At 42.6% G+C, this 19,098-nt stretch overlaps 1 protein-coding gene across 3 annotated transcripts in view; it reads right to left on the reverse strand.

Annotated features, from left to right (window-relative positions):
* The window catches only part of TNS3 (tensin 3), a 356,556-nt gene that overhangs the window by 141,501 nt on the left and 195,957 nt on the right, over window positions 1-19,098 (reverse strand). For all 3 annotated transcript variants that reach the window (XM_056520279.1, XM_056520280.1, XM_056520281.1), the window contains exons 12-13: window positions 11,015-11,127; window positions 2,947-3,007 (exon numbers count right to left, since the gene is read on the reverse strand). In XM_056520279.1, coding sequence (XP_056376254.1) covers window positions 2,947-3,007; window positions 11,015-11,127 — 174 coding nt within the window. The remainder of the gene's footprint in view (window positions 1-2,946; window positions 3,008-11,014; window positions 11,128-19,098) is intronic.

Here is a 19,098-nt window from a genome sequence, read left to right on the forward strand (position 1 = left end):
CATAGCAAACCTATCCTGCTCTGGATAGTTCCTGACATGGACAGAGGTGTCAACAGAGAGCACTGTGGTCAGACAGAAAGGAAATTCAACAAGAAAGGAACTTCCTCTGTAGTATACAGCAGCTGATAAATACTGGAAGGATTGAGATTTTTAAATAGAAGTAATTTACACATCTGTTTAACTTTGTGGCACCAGTTGATTTAAAAAAAAAAAAATTTCCACCGGAACACCCCTTTAATACTCTTGGCAAAGCTGGTTGAATATTTAACTTTTCTATTAATTGTTACCATTATCTATTAGTTATTATTTATTTTTATTCTTTTTAGTACATTGTTTACTTGAGCTGCCACAAGGGCCCTGTGTAACTTTTGTCATTTATACTATAGCATTTTTTTAAATACCAGGTGATCCAAAAGTCAGGACGAACTTTAAAAATGAATAATTCGAAAACGAATCAAGATACAAAGATACGGTTTGCACGAAATGGATGTAAAAGAAACCGTGTTTTGTGTGGCAACGAAAAAATAGTTCTGTTGGCGACCAACAGATGGCGCTATACAGCATTTAGTAGCATTTCTTGCGTTATGGCAGACACATTTTGGCGGATGGCATCTTTCAGTGCTGCTAGTGATGCCGGTTGGTCGCGGTACACTTTTGACTTCAAGAAGCCTCACAGCCAAAAGTCACAGGGTGTCGGATCGGGAGATCTTGGAGGCCATGCGTGATTAAAGTAGCGACTGATAATGCGATCCTCCCCAAATGTTGAGCGTAGCAGGCGTTGCACAGACAGAGCAATATGAGGTGGTGCTCCATCTTGCATAAAGGTGACTGTTTGGAGTGCGTGTCGCGCTTGCAGTTCAGGAATAATGTTGTTCTGAAACAGTGCTACATATCGCTGACCAGTGACAGAAACCAGTCACCAACGTTGGTCGCCAACAGAACTATTTTTTTTTCATTCCACACAAAACCCGGTTTCTTTTCCATCCGTTTGGTGCAAACCGTATCTTTGTTTCTTGATTTGTTTTCGAATTATTCATTTTTATAGTTTGTCCTAACTTTTGGATCACCTGGTATTTTAAATTCTTCAACAATTGTCATATTTTAGCACTTTTTAGAAGTTTTTAGAACACACTCTACTACACATTTCTTGCCCAATTAGATACACTTGAAGACTGCTTTTTGTCTGCTACAAATTAGTTGAGATAAAAATTTATTAAATTCCCAAAACCTCTTTGAGAAGACCACCCAACATTGTGTTTCAAACGGGCTGCATGCAAAGAAAATGTCAAATATGCAAAGGTGGATTGGAAATAAGTCACACTAAATTTGCTCTTTTGAAAATGTTTCACGGAAATGTAAATAAAATAGGATACATAGTGGGAACATTGAAATAGTTCCCAGGTTTTAAAAAACGAAGAAAAAAAAAAATCTGAAATACTCAATTAAAAAATAAACAAAAAAACACATCATCCCAAAAAAGGGCCACGGCTGACTAACGATTCCAATGTCTCAGATACATTTTGTATTTCACTTTTTTTTTGTTTTGTGGTCGGTCTCGGTGTCTCTCTCTCTTTTTTTTCCCTCATTCCGGCTCTTTGGGGGGACAAGGACTGATTAATCTGTATTTGTGATTTGCCATAATTATGTATGTAATTTACATTACTTTCTTTAAAAAAAATAAAAAAATGTAATAATTAAAACAGAAAAAAAAAAGTTTCCTGTGGCTTATGAAGCAAATCTTACTGTTGTTTACAGCTCATATTGACAATTTAGGGAAAAGGTCTATTCCCATAATCCTGAAAATGGAAAGAAGGGACTAAGGGAAGGAAAATGCAGCAGGAAAAGAGGAAGAAAGACCAGTCAGCATCTAGATTAAATTAATACAAAACATGGGAACATAGTCTATACTTTTTTGTTACACTCGAAGTAAGATACCGTACATGCTATATTGCAAAAATAAAAGTGAATCTGTCATCTATAAAATAAGGCGCACAGCTTGTGGGTTGTGAAAATTGCTACTCCTCAGATAACCAGGAATCTGCATTATCACTGAGGCATGGAAAGAATCAGGGGGGAGTGAGGCAACCTTTCTTTTTCTACAACTATTCTATACCTGAGTAATATATGGCGTTTTTAATGCATTTTATAGTTTTTTTGTTACTGCAAAAGATACAAAAGAGTAAAGTCAATGTATTTCCCTTAGTATTTGGCATTATCTTAAAATAAAACAAAGTACATGTATTAATCCAGCCTAAAAGACAAAACCGCTTCGTATATGACCCAACAAAAAGATGGAGTCCATAAAGGGGGCCTCCTATCACATCCCCTAGTAAGTACAAAGACAACTGAAAGGGGGGGGGGGGCAGTATTGGCAATTGTAGTACCAATGACATCAGTTATTCACTGTGAGTTTCAGAACCTTCAAGCTTTAACTGATGAAATCACATTACTGAGAACATCATGACTTTGGGCATGCACCACCTCAATAAGTAGACATTTTAGAACTGCTAAATGATTCTAACTATTGGTTTACAATTACAATGATCACTTCACAGAATAGGAAATAAAAAAACTAAATCATCATGACTGGATCGATCAAAAAAAAAAGTTCTGCCCTCTACGTATTTATAATAATTGTAAGGTAAGAAGGTTTTTTATTTGTAGAAAGCCTCAAATCATATATAGAAGATCAAGTTTCCAATCGACATGTAAAATTTTAAAAATGTGTTAAGGATATGAAAATGTAAAGTGTTAAAGGGAAAAACAAACCTACACTTGGATTCTGTACACAAAGAAGTGCCTGTTTTAACAAACTGAGCAAGCAGCTCATTCAGTGCATGGCATTTTATTGTTTTCTAAGCCATAAGCAACACAGAAAAATAATAGAAAACTAACTTCATTAACGTTGATGATATTTTTGATCCGTTTGATACAGAAATTACTTACTATATTCCTGATGTATAAACAGCTTGCATTGCCTGGTAGATTTTTATGAAAGGGCGACATACTGCAAAATAAACAAATTTTTTTATTAGCTTAAACAGTTATTTGTTGCTGTGTCTTAGGTTGTTTACTTTTAGGCCTCAGTCACTCGGTGGAATATTTGTAGAATGTGCCCCTTTATTATACCAATGCAATATTTCAGCTGTTTAGATGAGATTGTGTGCACCTCCAAAATAGCAACCAGCAGGCAACTATCTTATAATTAACTACAACATTAAAAAAGAATAATAGAATACAGAGGGAAGATGATCTAAACTGTATAAAAGAAAAAAAAATGTATGTTGCCCATGGCGATCAAAGCTTAGTGATAATTGCTTAAACTGCTCTGTTAAAACGAACATTGAGCCCTGATTGGTTGCTATGGGCAAAAAACATAGTTTTCATTTTAGGAGTCTCTATTTAGGTAATTTAGGTAAAACATTTTAAGGGGGGCGGGGGTTGTTTCTAACCTGGAACTACCCCCAATCCTGAGAATGAAGGGATAGCTCAAACTAGCACAGCTTCTTACAGAAAAAGTAACACTCAAAAAAGAAGTTAGGACTCTATTCCTTTACAAATAATTAAAAGGGATAGTGCCTAAAACTTAGCTTTTAATATTATAACTAAAATGTATAAACACAACAAAACGTGATCCCTTTACCATATAAAAATAGGTAGTAAGTAGCAGTAGAAATGATCGTCAAAGGTCAACTACCATTTATCGAAGATATAGTACCTGAGTAGTAACCTCACGTCTCAGGATTTACAAAGCGAGATCTTATAGATATAAAGCAATAGAAAAATTAATAGATAGAAACGCGTTGGTAGGCAATTATCTATCAGCTGGATGTTGCTGATGTCTTCAGGATGGCAATTGCATGTATAGCTACTTAATCCCTTAACGACCACGGACGTAAATGTACATCCTGGTTTGGCGGTACTTCGCGCACCAGAACGTACATTTACGTCCTGTGTATGACCGCGAGCATCGGAGCGGTGCTCGCGTCATACACGGCAGGTTCCGACTGCTATCAGCAGCCGGGGACCCGCCGGCAATGGCCGACATCCGCGATCACACCGATGTCCACCATTAACCCCTCAGATGCTGTGATCAGTACAGATCACGGCATCTGCGGCAATGCGCATAATAACATAGATGATCGGATCGGTCACAGAGCTGTCGTGGTGATCCGATCATCTGTAATGGCGGAATACTGATCAGTGCTATGTCCTATGCATAGCACTGAACAGTATTAACAATCAAACGATGAAAAGTGTAAAAAAAAAATAATAATTTGAAAAATTGAAAAATAAAAGATAAAAAAATAAAGTGAAAAATCCCCTGAAAAATCCAAATTGTCAGTTTTTCACATTTTACCCCCAAAAAGCGTATTTTTTTATTATATAAACATATTTGGTATTGCCGCCTGCGTAAATGTCCGATCTATCAAAATATAATGTTACTGATCCCGTAAGGTGAACGGTGTAAACGTAAAAATTTTAAATAAAAATCCAATAATGCAGCTTTTTTGTCACATATTAATAAAAAAAAAATTTTTATAAAAAATGATCAAAAGTTTTATATATGCAAATGTGGTATCAATAAAAAGTACAGATGACGGGGCAAAAAATGAGCCCTCATACCACCGCTTTTACGGAAAACTGAAAAAGTTATAGGTGGTCAAAATAGGGCGATTTTAGATTACTGATTTTGTACAAAAAGTTTTAGATTTTTTTTAAGCAGTACAAAAATATAAAAGTATCTAGCTATGGGTATCATTTTAAACGTATTGACCCACAGAATAAAGAACACATATCATTTTTACCGTAAAGTGTACAGTGTGAAAACAAAACCCTCCAATATGTCCAAAATTGTGGTTTTCATTTAATTTTCCTCCTTAAAAAAATATTTTTTGGGGTTCGCCGTACATTTTATGGTAAAATGAGAGGTTTCATTACAAAGTACAATATGTCACGCAAAAAACAAGCCCTTATATGGGTCTGTAGATGGAAATATAAAAAAAAAAGTTATGAATTTTAGAAAGCGAGGAGGAAAAAAGGAAAACGCTAAAATAAAATTGGCCTGGTCCTTAAGGTGAAAATTGGCTTGGCCCTTAAGGGGTAAACATTAGATGGCTTATGTAAGTAAAATTCAAAGCAAAATAAAATAGTATCACAATCAAGATCTCTTGGGAAAGAGCGACGCATCATTTTTAGGTCACCCAATATAGATAAATATATTTTGTCCCCCTCCCTTTATCCTGCTATGATTCTGTAGTATAATGTAATAATCTATAGCAGCAGGATAGAAGAAACATATGGAGACTGCATACAATATACTCAGCAACACAACAGGAGTGCATAGTATGAGCGTAATAAACACTGACAGTGGTAACTCACTTCACTACACTCTTATACATTCCTCCTACCTTCCCTGTTTACGTCCAATAGAGTAGTTAGTGGGAGTGCCTAATGCGGTACCTCTAACGGCCTCCCCGTTGACGTCAGACGTGGGAGGTTCTATGTACGCAATGACGCGGGTGCCCAGGGGGATATGAGGTCAGACGCCGGCGTTCACCAGCGCGAGCAGCAGCAGCCGGAAGTATCGGCTCCCTGCTACAGAGTAGGTTCTGCTCAGCATCGAGGCTGATGGTACACTAACCGAGAGTAACAGCATAGCTGTATAAAAATTCTCTTTCAGGACCTGGAAACTTAATTGAAGCAGCAAACACTGTAATTGTTTTTTGTATTTCTTATTTTTAGGTCCTGTCCTAACCCTGGAGGCTGTAGTTGACGGATGATATACGAGCTGAATATAGCAATGGATTTGCCTGTAAAAAATAGGATATGCACTTGTCATTTTTTCCTTACAGGCTCTCTCACTAGGGGCAAAGGACAAATCTATTGGTGCATGATTTAGTGTACGTTTTGCATACCGTATTTTTCGCCCTATAGGACGCACCGGCGTATAAGACGCACCCAATTTATAGGTGCAAAATCTAAAAAAATAAAGATTTTGAACCCAATAGTGGTCTTCAACCTGCGGACCTCCAGAGGTTGCAAAACTACAACTCCCAGCATGCCCGGACAGCTGGGAGTTGTAGTTTTGCGACATCTGGAGGTCCACAGATTGAAGAGCACTGCATAGGAGGTAATACTCATGTGTCCCCGCCCCTCCGGACCCATCACCCGCTGCCCTGGATGTTGCTCCATCACTGCCGCCGTGTCCCCGTCGCTCCGAAACGTCTCTGCTGCCGGCCGGGTATCCTCGCTCTCCTTCGCCGCCATCACGTCGTGACGCACGCCGACGCACGTATGCGACGACGTGATGACGAGGAAGGAGAGCGCCGGCCATACAGGGGATCCATGAACGGAGAAGACACCGAGGAGGCAGGTAAGGTCCCTCCCGGTGTCCTGTAAGCACTAACCCGGCTATTCAGTCGGGCTGTTCGGGACCACCGCGGTGAAATCACGGCAGTCCTGAACAGCCCGACTGAAAAGCCAGGTTAGTGCCACTTTCCCTTCAGACGCGGCGGTCAGCTTTGATCGCCGCATCTGAAGGGTTAATACAGAGCATCACCGCGATCGGTGATGTCCTGTATTAGCCGCGGGTCCCGGCCGTTGATGGCCGCAGGGACCGCCGCGATAGGGGTGTATTCGCCGTATAAGACGCACCGACTTTTCCCCCCAATAAAAATTGCGTCTTGTACGGCTGAAATATACGGTACATCATCTTTTGCAGGTGTCACTCTTTCCTAAGAGATCTTGATTGTGATATTTTATTTTGCTTTGAATACTACTTACATAAGCCATCTAATGTTAAATATAAGTAGTTATACATGCAATTGCCATCCTGATGGCGTCAGCAACAACCAGCTGATAGAAACGCGTTGGTAGGCAATTATCTATCTATTAATTTTTCTATTGCTTTAGATCTATAAGATCTCGTAAGCAGTAAGCAGGAGGGGAACAGAAGCCGGTACATACGAGATTAAGCGTCAGATGAAGCGCAGGATGACACGCAGCGAAGGTGCACAGCCAAGCAGGAAGCAAAATGAAGCGAAACAAAGAACACGAAAGGAGGCTGCACTCACCAAGCAGGTCTTTATTCAGGTCTTGTTGACATGATGAAAGAAGCAGGCGAGGGGGCTGTGGAGGAGGACGGGGAAAACCAGAACAAGTTGCACTTCCTCTAGCCGGAATGACGTCCGCCGACACCGCCCCCATATTCATAGAGGTGGAGCTGTGCGGTCATTAGCGACCTGGTAAACAACATGGTCAGGTGACTGTGTATGTGGTCACATGACCGTCATTTGATGACAACATTAAGAAATGATAAACAGTGACAGTTACAATGAGGAGATATAGTGATGCAAAAATAAGTTAGTCACAAGAAAGAGCCAAACTCATTCCGGTCATTCAACCCAAAATTTACCGGTGGAGTTCAGTCGTACAATCCAGCCAGCTTCTCGCTGGAGCAGGACTTTGCCGCGGTCTCTTCCATCATGGAGGGGTGGAATTCTTTCTAGGCCTAGAAACTTAAGGCCGTTATGGCTTCCATTATGCACCTGATTCATGTGGGCAATAAACCTGGGAGCTCCAACTGTGGTTCTGATGGAGCGGACATGCTCTCTGAACCGGGCTTGGAGCTGCCTAATGGTCTTGCCCACATAAAGTCTGCCACAAGGGCAGATCAAGGCATAAACAATGAACATGGATCTGCAAGTAATTAACTCAGTGATTTGGTAATACCAGCCTCCTAACCTTATGGTATTCCCTGTATGTAAATGTGTGCAGTGTGAACAAGACCTGCAAGGGTAATTGCCTTTTAGGGGGTGTTTGGTTAACCAATTGTTATCTGAATTATGGTGATTAATTTTGCCCTGTAGCTTCTTCAATTTTTCTCCTATAGTGATGCTTTTTCTGAACGTGATGAGGGGAGAGTGTTGGGCCACTTCATGAAGATCAGGATCAGATTCCAAGATGAACCAGCTGCGGCGTATAGCACTAGTCAGTGTTGATAATGTCTTTGATACTCAAGCTCAGGACCTTAAAAAGGCATCTACTGGCTAGGCAATACCCAGTGAAAATTATTGAGAACAGTCTACTAGGAGTCAAGTCCATTGATAGATCTGACCTTTTGAATGACAAGAAAAGATGTGACACCTCCCTTAAACGGTTCTGCATTTCCCTGGCCAATTCCAACATGAATCAGCAGGTGACCCGTGCTATACACCACAGCTAGTTCATCTTGGAATCCGACCCTGATCTCCATGAAGTGGCCCAACACCCTCCCCTCGTCACGTCACGTTCAGAAAAAACATCACTATAGGAGAACAATTAAAGAAGCTACAGGGCAAAATTAATCACCACAATTGAGATAAGAATTGGTTAACCAAACACCCCCTAAAAGGAAATTACCCTTGCAGGTCTTGTTCACACTGCACAAATTTACATACAGGGAATACCATAAGGTTAGGAGGCTGGTATCACCAAATCACTTACCGTATATACTCGAGTATAAGCCGACCCGAGTATAAGCCGAGACCCCTAATTTCAATCCAAAATCCCAGGAAAAGTTATTGACTCGAGTATAAGCCTAGGGTGGGAAATACCTCATCCCCCCCTGTCATCATCCAGACCCGTCATTAACATCCTCATCATCATCCCCTTGTCATCATCCCACACATCCCCCCTTCATCATCCCCTTATCATCCCACACATCCCCCCTTCATCATCCCCTTATCATCCCACACATCCCCCCTTCATCATCCCCTTGTCATCATCCCACACATCCCCCCTTCATCATCCCCTTATCATCCCGCACATCCCCCCTTCATCATCCCCTTATCATCCCCCACATCCCCCCTTCATCATCCCCTTGTAATCATCCCACACCCCCCCCTTCATCATCCCCACACCCCCCCCCCCCTTCATCATCCTCTTCTCATCATTCGCCCTCAGTGGTCTTCAACCTGCGGACCTCCAGAGGTTTCAAAACTACAACTCCCAGCAAGCCCGGGCAGCCATCGGCTGTCCGGGCTTGCTGGGAGTTGTAGTTTTGAAACCTCCGGAGGTCCGCAGGTTGAAGACCACTGCGGCCTTCAACATCATCCAGCCCCCTCTCCCCCCCTTTAGTTCTGAGTACTCACCTCCGCTCGGCGCTGGTCCGGTCCTGCAGGGCTGTCCGGTGAGGAGGTGGTCCGGTGAGGAGGTGGTCCGGGCTGCCATCTTCACCGGGGGCGCCTCTTCTCCGCGCTTCCGGCCCGGAATAGAGGCGTTGCCTTAACAATGACGCAGAAGTACGTTGGCAATGAACGCACCTCTGCGTCGTTGTCACGGCAACGTGACTATTCTGAGGCCGGGCCCGAAGCGCTTAGAAGAGGCGCCCCCGGTGAAGATAGCAGCCCGGAACCACTATGCCACCGGACCACCTCCTCTCCGGACAGCCCTGCAGGACCGGACCAGCGCCGAGCGGAGGTGAGTACTCAGAACTAAAGGGGGTGAGAGGGGGCTGGATGATGTTGAAGGCCGCAGTGGTCTTCAACCTGCGGACCTCCGGAGGTTTCAAAACTACAACTCCCAGCAAGCCCGGACAGCCGATGGCTGCCCGGGCTTGCTGGGAGTTGTAGTTTTGAAACCTCTGGAGGTCCGCAGGTTGAAGACCACTGCGGGTGGGGGAGTTCACTCGAGTATAAGCCGAGGGGGGTGTTTTCAGCACGAAAAATCGTGCTGAAAAACTCGGCTTATACTCGAGTATATACGGTAGTTAATTACTTGCAGATCCATGTTCATTGTTTATGCCTTGATCTTTATGTGACTTTATGTGGGCAAGACCATTAGGCAGCTCCAGGTCTGGTTGAGAGAGCATGTCCGCTCCATCAGAACCAGGGTTGGAGCTCCCAGGTTTATTGCCCACATGAATCAGGTGCAGAAAAAAGCCATAACGGCCTTAGGTTTCTAGGCCTAGAAAGAATTCCACCCCTCCATGATGGAGGAGACCGCGGCAAAGTCCTGCTCCAGCGAGAAGCTGGCTGGATTGTACGACTGAGCGCCACCGGTAACTTTGGGTTGAATGGCCGGAATGAGTTTGGCTCTTTCTTGTGACTAACTTATTTTTGCATCACTATATCTCCTCATTGTAACTGTCACTGTTTACCATTTCTTAATGTTGTCATCACATGATGGTCATGTGACCACATACACAGTCACCTGATCATGTTGTTTACCAGGTCGCTAGGCGACAACCTCTATGAATATGGGGGCAGTGCCGGCAGACGTCATTCCGGCTAGAGGAAGTGCGCTAGTCGCACGGAACAACTTGTTCCGGTCTTCCCCGTCCTCCACCACAGCCCCCTCGCCTGCTGCTTTCATTATGTCAACAAGACCTGAATAAAGACCTGCTTGGTGAGTGCATCCTCCTTTCGTGTTCTTTGTTTTGCTGTATCTATAAGATCTCGCTTTGTAAATCCTGAGACGTGAGATTGCTACTCAGGTATATATATGGGATGAATGGCAGTTGATCTTTGACTGTTATTTCTACTGCTACTTACTAACTATTTTTATATGGTAAAGGGCTCACGTTTGTTGTGGTGATTCATTTTAGTTATTATATTAAAAGCTAAGTTTTAGGCACTATCCCTTTAATTATTCGTTTTTGATCTATAAAGTGCTTAATAGATTACACCTAGTGTGGTCGACGGGACCAGTAAAATACCCATCATTTATCTATGACTCTATTCCTTTACAGTATAACAAAATTTTGCAATGTTTCAAAGGGTCTTTGTAAATGCAGTAAATCTTAACAAGACTGAACCGGTGCTTTAAAGAAGAACATAATCCTGAAGAATATGTTTCCCATAATATATATTTATTTATTTATTTTGCAATAGATTTTATCAGCTGATATATATCTACTAAAATATCAGGATCAAAAATGTCATTAAAACCATGTAAACTGTATGTTTTAACATAGTGTGCATACACTATTCTGCACTATACAAATAATTGCTTAAAACCTTTAAATACTTACATCCACCGGCATCAAAATTTGGAATACCATGGAGAATGACATAATGCAAAAAGAGAGGGGTCGCATTCATCTTTTCCATTCCAGACAGCAGTCCATTTAGAAAATTGACATATCTAGGAAAGTAAAGTGGCATAATTGTCACCAAATAGGCCATTATTGTTGACATTTTAGCAATGAATGTCACACATTTGGATAAGTTTACATCAGTTTAAATGGGCACTGTCAGTTTCAAAAACTTTTTATATGACGTACATCTTGGCAAAACATTAACCTTTCTAATATACTTCATAAGAAAATTGTATTTCCTTTTTATAGAAAGCATGGCTTCTAAAATAATGGCTTTGTCCAAACTGAAGAACAGGCATGGACAAAGTACAGTAAGTGAGGGTGGGCTAGCACTCTTCTGTGCTCTCTCCTGTCTGATAGCACTCCTCTGTGCTCTCTCTCCTGTCTGATAGCACTCCTCTGTGCTCTCTTTCCTGTCTGATAGTACTCATCTCTGCTCTCTCCTGTCTGATAGCACTCCTCTGTGCTCTCTCCTGTCTGATCGTAGTCCTCTGTGCTCTCTCTCTCCTGTCTGATAGTACTCCTTTGGTCTCCCTCTGTGCTTTCTCCTGTCTGATAGTACTCTTCTGTGCTCTCTCCTGTCTGATAGTACTCCTCTGTGCTCTCTCTCCTGTCTGATAGTACTCCTCTGTGCTCTCTCTCCTGTCTGATAGCACTCCTCTGTGCTCTCTCTCCTGTCTGATAGCACTCCTCTGTGCTCTCTTTCCTGTCTGATAGTACTCATCTCTGCTCTCTCCTGTCTGATAGCACTCCTCTGTGCTCTCTCCTGTCTGATAGTAGTCCTCTGTGCTCTCTCTCCTGTCTGATAGTACTCCTTTGGTCTCCCTCTGTGCTTTCTCCTGTCTGATAGTACTCTTCTGTGCTCTCTCCTGTCTGATAGTACTCCTCTGTGCTCTCTCCTGTCTGATAGTACTCCTCTGTGCTCTCTCTCCTGTCTGATAGCACTCCTCTGTGCTCTCTCTCCTGTCTGATAGCACTCCTCTGTGCTCTCTTTCCTGTCTGATAGTACTCATCTCTGCTCTCTCCTGTCTGATAGCACTCCTCTGTGCTCTCTCCTGTCTGATAGTACTCCTCTGTGCTCTCTCCTGTCTGATAGCACTCCTGATTCCTTAAACCTTCATCTTAAAGGAAAACTGTCACTAACCCCCCCTCAGAGACACTAGCTGGTAGTGTGGGGGACGCTGATCAATATGATGCCTACCATGCCCAGATCCATCCAGCCGTTTGCCCGATATCTTCATTTTTCAATATATGCAAATCATCTTCTAACTGGCATGTGCGGGGTCACTGCCTTCATCTGGCACTTTGACATCAGCGCCGCCCGTCCGCAGCACTGCCCGGCTTATGCATATTCATGCCCTCCCTCCGCATCTCCCTCTCCACCCCGCACTGTTTGTGACCCCACTGCGCATGTGCCGGCTTACTGCACCTTTACTTACTACACCCTTACTGCAGCTCCGATCCGCTGGAATGAAGCTGCGCTGAAGCCACTTCCGGGTGTACACAGGAAGCTGGCACATGCGCAGTGGAGTCACATACAGAGCAGGGAGGAGAGGGAGATGCGGAGGAATGGCATGAATATGCTTAAGCCGGGCAGTGCTGTGGATGAGCGGCGCTGATGTCACATTGCCAGATGGAGGCTGTAACCCCGCCCGTGCCAGTTAGAAGATGATTTGCACAGATTGAAAAATGAAGATAACGGCTGAACGGATCCGAGCATAGAAGGCATCATATGGATCAGAGGAAGTTGCTGGTAGTTGGGTGGGACGCTGGTTAGTGCGGGGGTGGGGTGCTGGAGTTTAGTGACAGTTTTCCTTTAAATATAAAATTAATAAAACATGTTTGTGCATAAAAAAGCGGGCAAAAAACTAACAAAAAAAAAAAAAACGTGTTTCAAGCTTTTAAAATAGCCCTAACTCATGGTACAGGTGAACACATACATAATTAGATTTATTCTATGGCAGGAAGCACGTCAGACATAAACTAACATAGGAACTACAACATGGATAAGAAGAAAGAGTAAATAACATAATTACTTCTACTTTAACAACTTTTATTGCCAGAGAGTAGATGTCCAAAATGAGCGAATGTCTCCCCCTTCCACAGCTTATCTGTGTGTGTCATGGAGAGAAGAACTTAATAAATATTTCCCAAAATCTTTGGACTAATTGAAAAAATAATCAGTACAGTTACCTAAATAGGGGGCTTCCATTATATGCCTTATCATTTTAGCATTTTGTATTCACACATTTTACAATGTTACTGTGTCACTTCACCATATCATGCAAGTAACCTGTAGACTCTCTCTGTTCCTTTCCATTCATATCGTACACCACCTATATCTGTAAAAGCTGTAACAGACACATGAAGAGTGCAAATAATAACAATAGTTATTGTTTAAAAATTGATGATATACATGTTAAAAACAGATATTATTGGCACCCTTTCAAAATTGTGGAAAAATGTAATTGTTTCAAGCATATGATGTTCCTTTAAACTTACCTGGGGCAAGTAACAAATGTGGGCAATATAAAAATCCCACCTGAAAGCAGATAAAAAGGAGAGAAGTTCACTTAGTCTTTGCATTGTGTGTCTGTGTGAGCCACACTAAGCATGGACAACAGAAAGAGGAGAGGAGAACTATCTGAGGACTTGAGAACCAAAATTGTGGAAAAATATCAACAATCTCAAGGTTACAAGTTCATCTCCAGAGATATAGATTTGCCTTTGTCCACAGTGCGCAACATTATCAAGAAGCTTGCAACCCATGGCACTGTAGATAATCTCCCTGGGCGTGGACAGAAGAGAAAAATTGATGAAAGGTGTCAATGCAGGATAGTCCGGATGGTGGATAAGCAGCCCCAAACAAGTTCCAAAGATATTCAAGCTGTCCTGCAGGCTCAGGAAGCATCAGTGTCAGCACAAACTATCCGTCGACCATTAAATGAAATGAAACGCTATGGCAGGAGACCCAGGAGGACCCCACTGCTGACAGAGAGACATAAAAAAGCAAGACTACATTTTGCCAAAATTAACTTGAGTAAGCCAAAATCCTTCTGGGAAAACGTCTTGTGGACAGATGAGACCAAGATAAGATTTTTGGTAAAGCACATTATTCTACTGTTAACTGAAAACGGAATGAAGCCTACAATTAATAGGAACACCGTACCTACAGTGAAATATGGTGAAGGTTCAAATGATGTTTTGGGGCCGTTTTGCTGCCTCTGGCACTGGGTGCCTTAAATGTGTGCAAGGCATCATGAAATCTGAGAATTACCAACAGATTTTGGGTCGCACTATACAGCCCAGTGTCAGAAAGCTGGGTTTGCGTCCAAGATCTTGGGTCTTCTAGCAGGACAATGACCCCAAACATATGTCAAAAAACACCCAGAAATGAATGGCAACAAAGCGCTGGAGAGTTCTGAAGTGACAGCAATGATTCCAGATCTAAATCCCATTGAACACCTGTGGAGAGATCTTAAAGGGGTACTCCGGTGAAAACTTTTATTTTTTTTATTCAACTGGTGACAGAAAGTTAAACAGATTTGTAAATAACTTCTATTAAAAAAATCTTAATCCTTCCTGTACTTATTAGCTGCTGAACACTACAGCGGAAAGTCTTTTCTTTTTGAAACACAGAGCTGTCTGCTGACATCATGAGCACAGTGCTCTCTGTTGACATCTCTGTCCATTTTAGAAACTTTCCAGAACAGCATATGTTTTCTATGGGGATTTCCTTTTACTCTGAACAGTTCCTAAAATGGACAGAGATGTCAGCAGAGAGTACTGTGCTCATGATGTCAGCAGACAGCTCTGTGTTTCAAACGGAAAATAATTTCCACTGTAGTATTCAGCAGCTAATAAGTACAGGAAGGATTAAGATTTTTAATATAAGTAATTTACAAATCTGTTTAACTTTCTGGCACCAGATGATTTAAAAAAAAAAAAAAAAAAAGGTTTTCCACTGGAGTACCCCTTTAAAATTGCTGTTGGGAAAAGGCGCCCTTCCAATAAGAGAGACCTGGAGCAGTTTGCAAAGGAAGAGTGGTCCAACATTCCGGCTGAGCGGTGTAAGAAGCTTATTGATGGTTATAGGAAGCGACTGATTTCAGTTATTTTTTCCAAAGGGTGTGCAACCAAATATTAAAGTTAAGGGTGCCAATAATTTTGTCCAGACCATTTTTGGAGTTGGGTGGGACATTATGTCCAATTTGCTTTTTTCCTCCTTTTTTGATTTAGTTCCAATACACACAAAGGGAATAAACATGTGTATAGCAAACATGTGTTACTGCAATCCTTTTCTGTGAGAAATACTTCATTTTCTAGAAAAATTTCAGGGGTGCCAACATTTACCGCCATGTCTGTATAAGTATATTAAGTATAAACAGATTGCACCGTACGCCATAAATAAAGTGCAAATGTAAAGGAGTAGATTAAGCTACATGTAAGCCAACAGCAGTGCAAGAGTTCAGATACCCACATTGCACTTTATTTATAGCGTAGGGTGCAATCTGTTGATACTTAATATACTGGTTTGTGTGCCCATACATATGAGATTAGTATGATCAAGTGTTACCACTAGTCATCTCTGTTTTTAACGTGTATGTCATCAATTTTTAAACAATAAAGATTGTTATTATTTGCACTCTAAATGTGTCTGTTACAGCTTTTTCAGATATAGGTGGTGTAGTTTATTGCTGTTTTTGCAGCAATAAGGGTATCTTTACTTGTTCCCTTACCCATATTGGATATTTTTATCTGTGTAATAGGGTATCCATTCATATCCTCGTTGCTACAATGGAGCGGAGGGAGGGGTTAGAATAGTTAATAGGAATAGGCTTCATAGGAAAATAAAACTTACACCCTTGAATCCCATTAACCCCAATAACATAAAGGATGGAAATGTAAAGTGTATGTTCACAAATGCCAGAAGCCTAGCAAATAAAATGGGGGAGCTTGAGGCCTTGATTCTGGAGGAACATATTGATATAGTTGGGGTCTCTGAAACATGGCTGGATTCCTTGCATGACTGGGCTGTCAATCTGCAGGGGTTTACATTGTTTCGCAAGGATAGAATGAACAGAAAAGGTGGTGGAGTCTGTCTGTATGTAAGAAGTGGTATGAAAGTCAGTGTGAACGATGCCATAGTGTGTGGTGATTCTGAGGATGTGGAATCACTGTGGGTAGAATTACAAAAGGAGGGAAATACTGAAAAAATTATACTTGGCGTAATCTACAGACCCCCTAATATCACTGAAGAGATAGAAGGTCGGCTGTATAAACAAATAGAGAGGGCTGCCCGGGCAGGTACAGTGGTAATAATGGGAGATTTTAACTATCCAGATATAGATTGGGGTCCGGGGTTGGCTAAAACTATAAAGAGGCGACAATTCCTAAATTTATTGCAGGATAATTTTATGGGCCAGTTTGTGGAGGACCCAACATGAAGTGAAGCCTTGTTGGATCTGGTCATTTCCAACAACGTAGAGCTGGTTGGTAATGTAATTGTGCGGGAAAACCTTGGTAATAGCGACCACAATATACCGTATTTATCGGCGTATAACACGCACTTTTTAGGCTAAAATTTTTAGCCTAAAGTCTATGTGCATGTTATACGCCGATACCGCCACAGGAAAGGCAGGGGGAGAGAGGCCGTCGCTGCCCGCTTCTCTCCCCCTGCCTTCCCTGGGGTCTAGAGCCCTGCTGCTGGCCCTTCTCACCCCCTGACTATCGGCGCCGCTGCCCGTTCTGTCCCCCTGACTATCGGTACCGGTGCCGATAGCCAGGGGGAGAGAAGGGGCAGCGGCACCCATTGCCGGCGCCGCTGCCCTGTTGCCTCCCCCCATCCCCGGTGGCATAATTACCTGGGTCGGGTCCGCGCTGCTGCAGGCCTCCGGCGTGCGTCCCCTTCGTCGTTGCTTTGCGCGGCGCATGACGTCAGTGCGCCGCGCCGTGCATAGCAACGACGCAGGGGACGCACCCCGGAGGTCTGCAGCAGCGCGGACCCGACCCAGGTAATTATGCCACCGGGGATGGGGGGAGGCAACGGGGCAGTGGCGCCGGCAATGGGTGCCGCTGCCCCTTCTCTCCCCCTGGCTGTCGGCGCCTCTTCTCTCCCCCTGGCTATCGGTGCCGGCAATGGGACGCCGGTACCGATAGTCAGGGGGACAGAAAGGGCAGCGGCGCCGATAGCCAGGGGGAGAGAAGGGCCGGCAGCACGGCTCTAGACCCCAGGAAAGGCAGGGGGAGAGAAGCGGGCAGCGACGGCCTCTCTCCCCCTGCCTTTCCTGGGGAAGTATCGGGGTATACACGCACCCTCATTTAACCATGGATATTAGGGTAAAAAACTTTTTTTACCCAAATATCCTTGGTAAAATGAGGGTGCGTGTTATAGGCCAGTGCGTGGTATACCCCGATAAATACGGTAGTTACTTTTGACTTAAAATGTAGAAAACAAAGACAGGCGGGGAAGGCAAAAACATATAACTTTAAAAAGGCAAACTTCCCTGGGCTGAGATCTGCACTACAGGACATAGACTGGGGGGAGGTGTTCTCAAATACTGATACAGAAGGTAAATGGGACATCTTTAAATCAACTCTAAATAACTATACAGCTAAATATATACCAAAGCAATAAACAACAAAAAAATAGCCTTCAAAAAATTCAAATCTGATGGGTCAGCTAGAACATTTAAACAGTACAAAGAGCTTAATAAAAACTGTAAAAATGTAATAAAAACAGCAAAAATTCAAAACGAGAGACAGGTGGCCAAAGAAAGCAAAACTAATCCTAAATATTTTTTTAGATATATAAATGCAAAAAACCAAGGACAGAGCATGTAGGACCCCTTAATAATGGGGAGGTTGTCACGGGCGATCAAGAGAAGGCGGAGCTACTGAATGGGTTCTTTAGTTCTGTATACACTATGGAAAAAGGAGCTGACATTGGCCAGGTCAGTGCTGGTAACACATCATGTAATGTACTGAACTGGCTTAATGTAGAGATGGTACAAGGTAAGTTAAGTAATATAAATGTAAGCAAATCTCCAGGGCCGGATGGACTACACCCAAGAGTTCTTAGAGAGGTAAGTTCAGTAATATCTTTACCCCTGTTCATGATATTTAGTGATTCACTGGTGTCCGGTATTGTGCCAAGGGACTGGCACAAGGCGAATGTGGTGCCAATCTTCAAGAAGGGCTCTAGGTCTTTGCCAGGCAATTATAGACCGGTAAGCCTAACGTGCATTGTGGGTAAATTGTTTGAAGGACTAATAAGGGATTACATACAGGAATACATAGGGGATAATTGTATTTTAAGTGATAGCCAGCATGGGTTTACTAAGGATAGAAGTTGTCAAACCAATCTAATTTGCTTTTATGAAGAGGTGAGTAGAAGCCTTGACAGAGGAATGGCTGTGGATATAGTGTTTCTGGACTTTGCTAAAGCATTTGATACTGTCCCTCATAGACGTCTGACAGGTAAGTTAAGGTCTTTGGGTTTGGAAATTTAAGTTTGTAACTGGATAGAGCACTGGCTCATGGATCGTACCCAGAGAGTGGTGGTCAATGATTCGTACTCTGATTGGTCCCCGGTAATTAGTGGTGTACCCCAAGGTTCAGTACTGGGCCCGCTGTTGTTTAATTTATTTATCAATGATATAGAGGATGGTATTAACAGCTCTGTTTCTATCTTTGCAGATGACACCAAGCTTTGTAGCATGGTAAAGTCTATAGAGGATGTGTATAGGTTACAAGATGACTTGGCTATACTAAGTGTCTGGGCATCCACTTGGCAAATGAGGTTCAATGTGGATAAATGTAAAGTTATGCATCTGGGTACTAATAACATGCATGCGTCGTATGTCTTAGGGGGGATTAAACTGTCAGAGTCACTGGTAGAGAAGGATCTGGGTGTACTTGTAGATCACAGACTACAGAATAGCATGCAATGTCAGGCTGCTGCTTCCAAAGCCGGCAGGATATTGTCATATAAAAAGAGGCATGGACTCAAGGGACAG

Source organism: Hyla sarda, chromosome 5 (assembly GCF_029499605.1).
Source record: "Hyla sarda isolate aHylSar1 chromosome 5, aHylSar1.hap1, whole genome shotgun sequence".
Classification (NCBI taxonomy): domain Eukaryota; kingdom Metazoa; phylum Chordata; class Amphibia; order Anura; family Hylidae; genus Hyla; species Hyla sarda.